We start from the raw sequence: 12,220 nt of genomic DNA, 5'->3' as shown, positions 1-12,220 counted from the left end.
GGTGGAGTCCAAACTCTTTAGAGGTGGGGTTTTGTAACCTTTTCCAGCCTGATGAGCATCAGCAATGCTTTTTCTGAGGTTCTCAGAAATCTCCTTTGTTCGTGCCTTGATACACTTCCACAAACATATGTTGTGAAGATCAGACTTTGATAGATCCCTGTTCTTTAAATAAAACAGGGTGCCCACTCGCACCTGATTGTCATCCCATTGATTGAAAACACCTGACTCTAATTTCACCTTCAAATTAACTGCTAATCCTAGAGTTTCACACACTTTTGCCACTCACAGATATGTAATATTGGATCATTTTCCTCAATAAATAAATGACCAAGTATAATATTTTTGCCTCATTTGTTTAACTGGGTTCTCATCATCTACTTTTGGGACTTGTGTGAAAATCTGATGATGTTTTAGGTCGTATATACGCAGAAATATAGAAAATTCTAAAGGGTTCACAAACTTTCAAGCACCACTGTAGAGGATCCTTGTACAAGGTGCCAATAACTGGTAGGGCCCAACTGATGAGGGATTTTAGGCACTGATGACAATTTTTAAAAAAATTAATAAATTTAAAAAGTCGTGGTTTCCAATAACCAATATTATTGGCTAATACTAGGTACTGGCAGTACAATGAAAATAGCAGCAGAATTGTTTTACCACTAGTGCAATTAGCTGAAATTGGTTAACTTCATATTAGCACCACTTTCCAAATGTCTGGTTGATCAGAAGAAAAATTATACCTACCAACAATTTAAGAAAATCCCTATAAATGGATATTTTTACTGAAAGTTATTTAAATAGTTATTTAATTGATCAACCTAAAAGATGGCTAATTGTCCCCTCATACTCACTATATGCTCAACTAAAACAATGCATGGTCACTCAACTGGTACTTGTAAACAAACACAATCGCAAAAGTTTGTGTGGCCTTGTAATGACTGCTACTTGAATTGTAATATTACCACATTCATCAGTGTCTGACAAGGTTTATGTACTAACCCAATGTTCCTGGGTTATCTTTAATAAAATTGCCAAAATACTTTGGAAATGCGTCGTGTGTTTGTTTAAAAAATTTGACCAGAATCCGTAAAATTACACCAAGGCAAACTAGGCATCAATATAAAACTAATGAAATGTTCTTCAAGGAAAAGCAGATTATAAAGTCATGCCACTACATCCATGGTAGCACAGGAGGACCACTGAATCTAAGGTAATCACCAAGATTCTTCTGTGTAAGCCAAGAAAGCAGACAACAATGGCAGCTTCCGAGCCGACTGCCAGCGGGTCAAAGCTGATTTTGCCAGAGTCCGTAATTAAAGAAATTGGTAACTAATTATTTCTAAAGCCTGTATTGGTCGAGAAAAAATAAAAAAAATAAAAAGTGGTGAACATTTACATAAAATTCAATTGTGTCAGCAAGGTTTTGAAAAAACAGTTAGTGCTAATGATAGCAAGCCATCAGCTTGTCATTTTAAGATTAGCCCAGGTTTATGGCACGATTCTAGAAGCCACGTTCCGACTCATTTCTGGGGGGGGGGGGGGGGGGGGGGGGGGGGGGGGTGTCTGTTCAATAATTCAATGCATTTCCTTTAACAGAGTAAAAGTTTGATATAAAGACTCTCTACAGAATAAAAGTTGAAATGTTTTAAAGCTATAAAAAGGGAAACGTTATGTTTTAAAGCTATAAATTCTGCATTTACAAAAGGCATTCATCCCAGCCCATTCTTTGTATCAGTTGACAACAGTCACAGGTGAGTAAGGAGACTTGGGACGGGAGAGATCTGGGAGAGTTTGTATTCCCATTAATTAATTTCGACTAATCAGGTTTTAGATTACATCAGAAGTTAGATATTGCCCCTTAGAGTAGCCGAGAGTTAATTAACAAATTAATTAACCTGGAGTTAATATCTTGCAGTATAGGTCATTTATATTGTCAGTCAATTTTTGGTAAAATTCTTGATGTTTTTGAATTTGAGACATGAATTGCTAAACAAATACTACGGATAAGCTAAATCTGATCATTGTAATAGACTAAGCAGGCCCAGTTTAATCTTGAAACCAAATTTTAGCCTTGTATCTTTTCAATAAATTTTTTAAATCAAGCTTTGCAAAGTCCACATTTTGGTTATTTTTGTGAACTTCTTTCCTCCATTTGGCAAAACTGACTCAGGGATTTTTACTCAAAATATTTTCAAAAGGTTTTAGTCCCAAGTGGCTGAAAAAATAAGCTTCAGCTACTTACCTACATGCACCAATATAAACAATTTAAAAGCTGCAAACTTGGTTAAGAAATTGACATCTGAAAATCCTACCAGAGCCAATTTTGCCTGTTTCCAAGAGACAAAAAAGTGCTTCATGAACTTTTAAAAGCCTTTGCATTTGTTTATTATTCAAAATAGAGGCACAAAATTGATGGGAGTTCACACTGCCAGAAGGTAATGTTGCTAAGAAGCTATTAAATGCTAAAAGTATCTGCAAGCTTTACTTTTGCAGATATGGAGTCACAAAAATGTGCATTTTCAGCTTTGTCAACCGCCGAATTTTGGTGGTACCCCTAATCATCATCTCTCAAAAACCATTAAAGATAATGGTTTGAAATTTTCTGTGCGGTTTTTTTTTTTTGCTCTCTATGCCTTCTTGCTAAGTAAAAAATATTGCTTCTAACACCATTTTAAAATTTTGACTGCCGGTACCTACTGATAACCCCCCCCAAAAAAAAAAAAAAATCTTCATTAAGCTAGAAATGTATTAAAATATTGAGAATAGTACAAAAATGGTCAAGCAGGCCTAAATGCATATGGAAAAAAACACCAGAAAATTACTTTAAATTAGACCTAGATACATAACTAGCCTATATAGATAAGTATTCATCTGGAAATATGTACATTTATGTGTTTTCAAAGTATAGTCTACTTAATTAGAAAAAAGTTTAATCCATTTTCTCTCATATATATAGCATAAATGCAATGGTAATACAACTGAGATACTTCAGGATGCTTTATGCATTTATTTATATAGGAACTACACAAAAAATAACGATTTGTACATACGTCATTAATTTTTGTGTACAACTGAAACTGACCTTTTTAAATCGTAGATATGGCATTGCTACTCTGCTCAACTGATTGATGTGTGCCATTTCAAACACTTGTGTTGCCAACAGTGGAGATGCAGTGTGTCCTCAGGTGGACAAACTACGCAACAACACTCATAACATGGTTAAAGGATCCATCTCCCGTCTCTCCGTTTCTTTTTTGCCATTTATAAGTCATTACAAATGCCGATACCAATTTAATCGGCAATTAGCTCACATTCAGCCAATAATATTGATATGCCAATTTATTAGTCAGGCCCTAGTAACCGCCACTGGCTGCCTTCATATTCACTTCAACAATAGCCATGTGTATTGCAGGCCTGTTTTCTTTTACCCGGAGATACCCTTCCTTTTCATAAACTATTTACCCACCAAAATCAGTTTTCGGAACATACCAATCTGCGGGCCCACATAGGGAGTCGGCCATTGGTCTGTGGCATCAGAATATCCAGACTCTCTAAAGTAAATAAATAGACACTTGATTAATCAATACACATTTGTCTCTTAGCTCGAAATCACATGTGAAGGATTACTATCTCAAGAAACTGATTTCATATTCAAAATTAATAATCAAGCCAACCTAAAATCAATAAAAAATTAACTTAGGCAACATGCCAATAAAAAGGGATGACTGAACTAACACCAGAACAAGACCACATATTACAACAGTGGCTTTCGAATAAAATTTGGATCCACTAACCTACTGCAGTGTCTAGTCTGGCTGGAGTCCTGGGATCTTCGACATCCTCCTTTTCCTCCAACAAGCTGTTTTCTTCTCCCTCTTTTGGCTGAACCACTCCACTGCATGGTACAGTGATGTAGGTTTCTCTCCTTTATGAGAAAATGGTAAAAATAAAATTGGTCTAGAACTGTCTGATGATGTGATCTTAAAAATAAAATCCTGGTAAGAAACAACAGGTCTAACACATCATCCAAGATTCACACATCTGAGAATAATTTAATCAGTGACTACCAGTATTTTAAGAGGAATTTACTAAATTCCTAAGTTGTATTAAGTTATACCTGATGGCTTGTTGTTTGCAGGTGACTTTGATCATGTTCCTCAGTCCTGCTCTCCGTTTTCTCTCAGCCAGTCTCTTCCGCATCGAGTTAGTCATTTGTGAGCACAGCCGCCACACAAACACACAGCTAACACATGCACACATTGCATACACCCCACAAAAAAACAAAACACAATTTAACACTTATCCTTTGCATTTAAATTTATATTGTTTTACTACTCTATTATTTATATTTATTTCTTAATGCATTACAAACACTGCACTAAGCTGTATTTATTTACAAGAAAATTAAGGATTATAGTGAATTCACCATTCATTTGCATTCTGCAACCAAACAAAAATCACTGTAAGTAATATCACCACATGTAACCAAAATAAATACCTTGTTTGATAAAAAGAGAAAACAAAGAAACGAGGGACGCATACCTATCGCCACAGACAGTAATTAGATGCTTGCAGTCTGGACTGAATTTCATACCAGTCACAATTTCTGTGAAGAATGAGATGGACATTTACAATCAAAACTTGCAAAGTGTTATTATTTAAAAAATAATAAAAATTTATTAATTTTAAAAAAAGTCACCAGAATGCCCAAATAACGTTGCCACACACTCTCCAGTCTCATAATCAAAAATACAGATGCTCTTGTCCGAGCAGCTGGTGGCCAAGAACATCCCAGAACGATCCAGCTGAACCTGAAAGCGGTTAGGAGGAAAGTTATACATTTACCGATAAATAAATACAGTCACAAATAGTCTGCAATATTATTTCAAAGGACTCTTTGAATTTAAACAACTTTAAAGGAACAGTCCACCGTACTTCCATAATGAAATATGCTCTTATCTGAATTGAGACGAGCTGCTCCGTACCTCTCCGAGCTTTGCGCGACCTCCCAGTCAGTCAGACGCGCTGTCACTCCTGTTAGCAATGTAGCTAGGCTCAGCATGGCCAATGGTATTTTTTGGGGCTGTAGTTAGATGCGACCAAACTCTTCCACGTTTTTCCTGTTTACATAGGTTTATATGACCAGTGACATGAAACAAGTTCAGTTACACAAATTGAAACGTAGCGATTTTCTATGCTATGGAAAGTCCGCACTATAATGACAGGCATACTAACACCTTCTGCGTGCTTCGACCTTTGAAGGTATCAGTGCGCTGTCGAAGCGCGCAGAAGGTGTTAGTACGCCTGTCATTATAGTGCGGACTTTCCATAGCATAGAAAATCGCTACGTTTCAATTTGTGTAACTGAACTTGTTTCATGTCACTGGTCATATAAACCTATGTAAACAGGAAAAACGTGGAAGAGTTTGGTCGCATCTAACTACAGCCCCAAAAAATACCATTGGCCATGCTGAGCCTAGCTACATTGCTAACAGGAGTGACAGCGCGTCTGACTGACTGGGAGGTCGCGCAAAGCTCGGAGAGGTACGGAGCAGCTCGTCTCAGTTCAGATAAGAGCATATTTCATTATGGAAGTACAGTGGACTGTTCCTTTAAAGAGTGCAATCTGAGTGCAAATACGTGACATGAATAAATCTGCATCTGATTCATGGAACAGTCATATGACAACAAAACAAGTGGTGATGAATCAGTTTCAGCAGCATGACGGTAAGCTCCTGCCCACTAGTCCCTTATTTGCATGTGATATGCATACAACACTGATTTACCATCACATACGGTACTGTGCAAAAGCCAAGGACCACCCTTCTGTTTTCAATCAACTGGCCATTCAGTGCTTATTGTTAATTTTTAGGTAGCAAATAATAATGGGAAAACGTACAGTACATTACTTCAATTCAATCAAACAGCCATACAGTACTTAATCATACACGTCCAATGATCAATAATGTTGAATATTACAAATTAAATATTTATAGATTTTATACTGTTTTTACCTTTGAGCAATTTGAAATGTAATAAAAAAATCATGCAAATGTCAACAGTTAAAACAGTATGAAATTTGTAAATATTATTTGTAATTCTGAACTTTAATATTAACCTTCATAAATAAATACTGAACAGCAGTTTGAGTTCAGTGCTGAATTAAGTGTACAGTAAAGAAAGATATCACATTGACCTAAATAACCAGTGTCTTTGCTGAATTTCTGGAAATCAAAAATGACTTCAAACGAATAAAAGCTTGTAGGATGCTGCTGACACAACCACAGTAATCAGATAATGATTGGCGCACCAAGGTAAACGATTACATATTTACAGGAAACTTGATCTGCCTTATCACTTAAATCAGTGTGTTAATGGATCTTTTTCCCCATTGCTCTTTTACTGTAAAACTACATGCCCTAATACACACCTTAAGCACTGTGCCATCATCAGTCAAGGAGCCCTTAAAGCACTTTTTCATCTTGCCACTCTTCACATTGTATACTCTGAAAAATAGCAAGCAAATCGGGAAATCAACATTCCTCCTCCCCCTCCCCATTTAGCGGTATATCACAAACGCATTGACAAACAGACTGGACCTAATGTTGCGATCTTGGCAGGCAATGGCAGTGTGTGTGAGTGTGGCGTCCAGGTCCATGTCATATAATGTACTTTTCTCCACCACATGATGTGACATTGAGAAAGCCAGGTCTTGAGAAGTCTGTAATGATACAGCCATGCCATACAGTTAGAGGAAAAAAAAAAAAGATATCTACTCATATAGTGTAGCGCAGGGGTCTTCAATCCTATCCACAAAGGGCCAGTGTGGCTGCAGGCTTTCATTCCAACCAAGCAGGAGCTACACCTGATTTCACTTGTTTAATCATTTCACCCTCGTCTCCAGTCAACAATCAAGTGAGCCTCCAATTTGGCTGTAATGAAAGCCTGCAGCTACACCGGCCCTTTGCGGATAGGATTGAAGACCCCTGGTGTAGCGGCTTAACATGAAATTTTCACCAGAATATTTCACTTGGTGAGCAAAGCATGAAAATTGGCACACATGTAGATCAAACCATACTGTTTCCAAAACAATCGTTGGCCATCGCGATTTCCGCCATTTTAAAGATGGCCGCCGCCATTTTCAAAATGGCGTCATTTTCAACAACCAAATTTCCGAAATATGGACATATATCTTTATCGTGGTCATTTTTTTGGCCGGATTTTCACAATTTTAATGTAGAAGGCTTTGGTTATTATGTGAGTGAAGTTATAATGACTATTCTTTCAAAATAATTCAACCTGGATCAAAACTGTCCAGGAGCATGATAAAAGTTTGATTCAAAAGGGCAACTAAGAAACTGTTGTTTTATATTCTCAAAAGAGTAAATTGCAAACACTACCAGGGCCTGGAATGTGTGTGACAACGCCACAGAAACGTTCCGTAGTCTAAGCAAGCCATGTGACTCTTTGACAGAGCAAGACATTGATGTCATTGAGGAATTTGTTGTCATCATGTACGATCGGTCAAGCATTTCAACGAAAGTTAATGAGACTCGTCTTGATCTTTTTGCCTGCAAACAACGGCCTTATAACAACATCCCACCATCCAGAGCTACCCTAGTCGAACACATCAAAAGATCAATTCTACAGGCTGGACACACATGGGGTCAGTCACTTTGTAAAACGCAGGAATTACCATCACCATCAAGTTGGGGTTGGACAAAAAATGATGGGGTTTGGGTGCCGTATTGGACATCAGTAGCACCTACAGCAGCATCATGTCAGGAACTGGTCAAGTGTGGATGTAGAAAACACTGTTCTGGCAACTGTAAATGCTTTAAATCAGGACTGTCTTGCACTGCTCTCTGTAGATGTAACTGCTCAGAAGATTAGATCCGCTGAGTCTTAGTGTAAACAGCTATTTATAAAAAAAAGTCTATATTTCTGGAATGTCTTGCGCATGCGCATTCACGTTAGTTTTGTACAAAATAACTATTATGGCTATGGGGAGTCATATTGAGGTAGATATTAGCAAAAGAAAAGAATTTAAATTAAAAATGGTACATATAATAATAAAACTAGTAGGCGAAAACTGTAAAAATGACACCATTTTGAAAATCATGGCAGCCATCTTGAAAATGGTGGAAACTTGAGTGGCCAATGATGATTTTTGGTCAGGTACATGCAGACAAAGTTTCATGCAAAATTTGGTGCTTTGCTCACCAAGTGAAATATTTTACCAGCTATCCGCTCCACTAATATGACAAACAATATAAAACCAGTCAACATGATAAGCGCAGCCTATTTACCTTTTCAGCTGAGCGGAAGTAAATGCTCTTGTCAGCACCACAGCTTACCATGGACACCTTTGGACCAACACCTACAACAATTTTAAATAAATAAATAAATAAATAAATAAAACACCCACACCTATTCCCTAGTATGAGCAGTTTGTAATCTTTAAATGCTTGCACAACATGCAATCAATATTTAAGACTTTTCTCTCACTGACCTGTAAATTTCATGGCAGTGACAGATGCCGAATGGTCATAAAATGTCTGTACAAGACTGTAGCTTTTGTCCATATTGAATAGATGTATGAGTCGATCGCGACCAGCTGAGGCCAACAGATGCACACCTGGTTTATATATTTAAAAAAAAAAGGGGGGGGGGGTTAATTATTTTTGAAACATCTCCTGTAAAATCAAAATTATATCTAATTAGTTCACATCAACACAGATCTATACAGCTATCATTTGTTTTACTGCCAAGGTTACATAATGGCAAATGTTGCACTTCACTGCATGGCTGAATGGATCAGACTGTTCAGGTCTGGTGGCAGCAAGCTTCGGCACATTCTGTCAAATATGGAAATGTCCATAAGAATTGATGAATGGGTTTTCAGTCAGAGGCTACGTTTACATTAGACCGTATCTGTCTCGTTTTCTTCGTGGATGCACTGTCCGTTTACATTAAACCGCCTGGAAACGCCGGGAAACGGGAATCCGCCAGCGTCCACATATTCAATCCAGATCGTGTCAGCTCCGGTGCTGTGTAAACATTCAGAATACGCGGATACGCTGTGCTGAGCTCTAGCTGGCGTCTCATTGGACAACGTCACTGTGACATCCACCTTCCTGATTCGCTGGCGTTGGTCATGTGACGCGACTGCTGAAAAACGGCGCGGACTTCCACCTTGTATCACCTTTCATTAGAGAGTATAAAAGTATGAAAATACTGCAAATACTGATGCAAATACTGCCCATTGTGTAGTTATGATTGTCTTTAGGCTTGCCATCCTTCCACTTGCAAGTGGTAAGTGATATGCGCTGGGATCACACACACAGCGGCTCAGTTCCGAATCATGGCTTGTGCACTTCACTCGCGCGCTCTGTGAGCTGTGCAAGGCCGGAGTGCGCACCCTCCAGAGGGCACTCGCTGTTCAGGGCGGAGTGATTTGGAGCGCAGGATGCCTGCGGAGCCGAGCGTTTCCGTGTATTGGTGTTGCTGTGTGCACGCAAATCGTGTATTGGTGTTGCTGTGTGCACACTAATCGTTTTAAAAACGTTAATCTGATGATCCGCTGATACGGTCTAATGTAAACATGGGCAGAGAGAGGGGGTAAAACAGTTCATCAAACATTATTATTTCCAATGCAATTAAAGCACTCCTCTTGAAAGTAGCACATTTTTATACGTTCACTAATGTAATATAGAGAATTAATGGGCTGACACAATGGATGTCAAGCAAAAGCGTTACCCAACAGCTTTAAAGAAGGTCAGCTCAATACTTCAGCCTGTAGCAGCAAACGTTCTGAAGTGAGATACAATATAAACTTTGTGAAAAGTCTGTTAATTTGACAGTCACAGCCTTTATAATAATCTGTCAGTCAGTACAGGCATTTGCACATTATGTTTACTAAACCAGTGAATGAAAATACAAAAATGTCCCAAGCCCCAGAAAACAGAGCAGCTGTGATGCGTGATGTGTGCAGTGCTGCTTCTGGTGTAAAATGGGGTTAATCTGCAAACCTGAAGTACCCAATTTCTTCTTGTTCAGGTCTTTTAAATATGTCATTGTACTGAAAATTATTGGCATCTTTTGTCCCGAGAGCGTGTCTGAACACCCATTCTTGTGACTTTCAGCCCATCTAGCTTTTATACCATGACAGTGTTGCTCTCTGCATCAAAATATTTTCAGGCACAGCATTCTTTTGCAATGGCATATCCTCTCCCAGACTTCCTGAAGATCTGTGGACACTTCTAGTTGCAAGGAGACTGCAAATTACAACTAACAAGCATGTAATCAGAAATGTTTCTCATCTCATGGCAGGAATGTCGGTTTATAATTATTCTAACAATATTACTGTTCAAGCGCACTTACAGAATGCCATGTAGTTGTGGTCTGTTGCACTAGCCCAAGAAAGGTTGGTTGGTTAGTTAGTAATAAATAAAATAGGGACAACAAAAGCTGCCAAATCTGAGAACCACTTAAAATGCTGTCACCATATTTTGTCCCAGCTCACACCAGCTACTTCCTCACAAGACTCAGTCAGTGGTCAAAACAACCAGAGTCACGTCAAATGACGACATTTTCCAAAAGCACCAAACAGAGAACAAACAAAAATCAACATTAACCGACTCAACAACCAATTTGAAGAAGAAGCAGCAGCCTTTATGGTCACACGCACACTCAAGCACAGTGAAATTCATCCTCTGCATTTAACCCATCTGAAGCAGTGAACACACGCACACACACCCAGAGAAATTTACTACCTCAGGCATTTTAGTAGACAGGAAGCCATTTAAAATAGTCCTTGAAAACTTCAAAAATCAACAGTACAACGCCCCAGGGAGAAAGCTGTTGTCCAATAAAGCTATTCCCAACCTCTATAACTGCAATAAAATGTGAGAGTTTTAGTCCATCCCCCGACTTATTCCACTATAATTTTGGAGATAGTTAATTGAGTATGCATATTCTGCTACTAGTACACCCCTGCCCTTTTGAACTAGTTAAATAGTTTGGTAACCAAAATCAGGGCTCGAAATTCGCGGTGGTCCGGTCACCTGAGGCGACTTAATTTGTCATTTGGCGGGTAATTGCTGTCACTAGCCAGCCCGGCTGGCTAGTTGAAAATAAAAAATATATATGAAGCGAAGATTCAGACTAGGGCTGTGCGATATATCGAATATACTCGGATACATCTCCGAAAATTCTGAGAGATACATATAATTGGCGGCACGGTGGTGTAGTGGTTAGCGCTGTCGCCTCACAGCAAGAAGGTCCGGGTTCGAGCCCCGTGGCCGGTGAGGGCCTTTCTGTGCGGAGTTTGCATGTTCTCCCCGTGTCCGCGTGGGTTTCCTCCGGGTGCTCCGGTTTCCCCCACAGTCCAAAGACATGCAGGTTAGGTTAAAGGAACAGTCCACCGTACTTCCATGATGAAATATGCTCTTATCTGAATTGAGACGAGCTGCTCCGTACCCCTCTGAGCTTTGCGCGACCTCCCAGTCAGTCAGACGCAGTCAAACGCGCTGTCACTCCTGTTAGCAATGTAGCTAGGCTCAGCATGGCCAATGGTATTTTTTGGGGCTGTAGTTAGATGCGACCAAACTCTTCCGCGTTTTTCCTGTTTACATAGGTTTATATGACCAGTGATATGAAACAAGTTCAGTTACACAAATTGAAACGTAGCGATTTTCTATGCTATGGAAAGTGCGCACTATAATGACAGGCGTACTAACACCTTCTGTGCGCTTCGGCAGCGCATTGATATCTGAGCTCCGTATCAATGCGCTGCCGAAGCGCGCAGAAGGTGTTAGTACGCCTGTCATTATAGTGCGCACTTTCCATAGCATAGAAAATCGCTACGTTTCAATTTGTGTAACTGAACTTGTTTCATATCACTGGTCATATAAACCTATGTAAACAGGAAAAACGCGGAAGAGTTTGGTCGCATCTAACTACAGCCCCAAAAAATACCATTGGCCATATTGAGCCAAGCTACATTGCTAACAGGAGTGACAGCACATCTGACTGTGTCTGACTGACTGGGAGGTCGCGCAAAGCTCGGAGAGGTACGGAGTAGCTCGTCTCAATTCAGATAACAGCATATTTCATTATGGAAGTACGGTGGACTGTTCCTTTAACTGGTGACTCTAAATTGAGCGTAGGTGTGAATGTGAGTGTGAATGGTTGTCTGTGTCTATGTATCAGCCCTGTG

The 12,220-nt window shown here is 39.2% G+C and overlaps 1 protein-coding gene across 3 annotated transcripts in view; it reads right to left on the bottom strand.

Moving 5' to 3' along the window:
• The window catches only part of wdr62 (WD repeat domain 62), a 58,684-nt gene that overhangs the window by 24,019 nt on the left and 22,445 nt on the right, over positions 1-12,220 (bottom strand). For all 3 annotated transcript variants that reach the window (XM_060944094.1, XM_060944093.1, XM_060944092.1), the window contains exons 13-21: positions 8,513-8,641; positions 8,310-8,380; positions 6,600-6,721; positions 6,431-6,506; positions 4,700-4,811; positions 4,543-4,606; positions 4,118-4,243; positions 3,795-3,925; positions 3,490-3,551 (exon numbers count right to left, since the gene is read on the bottom strand). In XM_060944094.1, the coding sequence (XP_060800077.1) occupies positions 3,490-3,551; positions 3,795-3,925; positions 4,118-4,243; positions 4,543-4,606; positions 4,700-4,811; positions 6,431-6,506; positions 6,600-6,721; positions 8,310-8,380; positions 8,513-8,641 (893 nt within the window). The remainder of the gene's footprint in view (positions 1-3,489; positions 3,552-3,794; positions 3,926-4,117; positions 4,244-4,542; positions 4,607-4,699; positions 4,812-6,430; positions 6,507-6,599; positions 6,722-8,309; positions 8,381-8,512; positions 8,642-12,220) is intronic.

The sequence above is a fragment of the Neoarius graeffei genome, chromosome 17 (assembly GCF_027579695.1).
Source record: "Neoarius graeffei isolate fNeoGra1 chromosome 17, fNeoGra1.pri, whole genome shotgun sequence".
Taxonomy (NCBI): Eukaryota; Metazoa; Chordata; class Actinopteri; order Siluriformes; family Ariidae; genus Neoarius; species Neoarius graeffei.
Note: the sequence above shows the minus strand (reverse complement) of the source record. Positions and strands in the feature narration are given on the sequence as shown.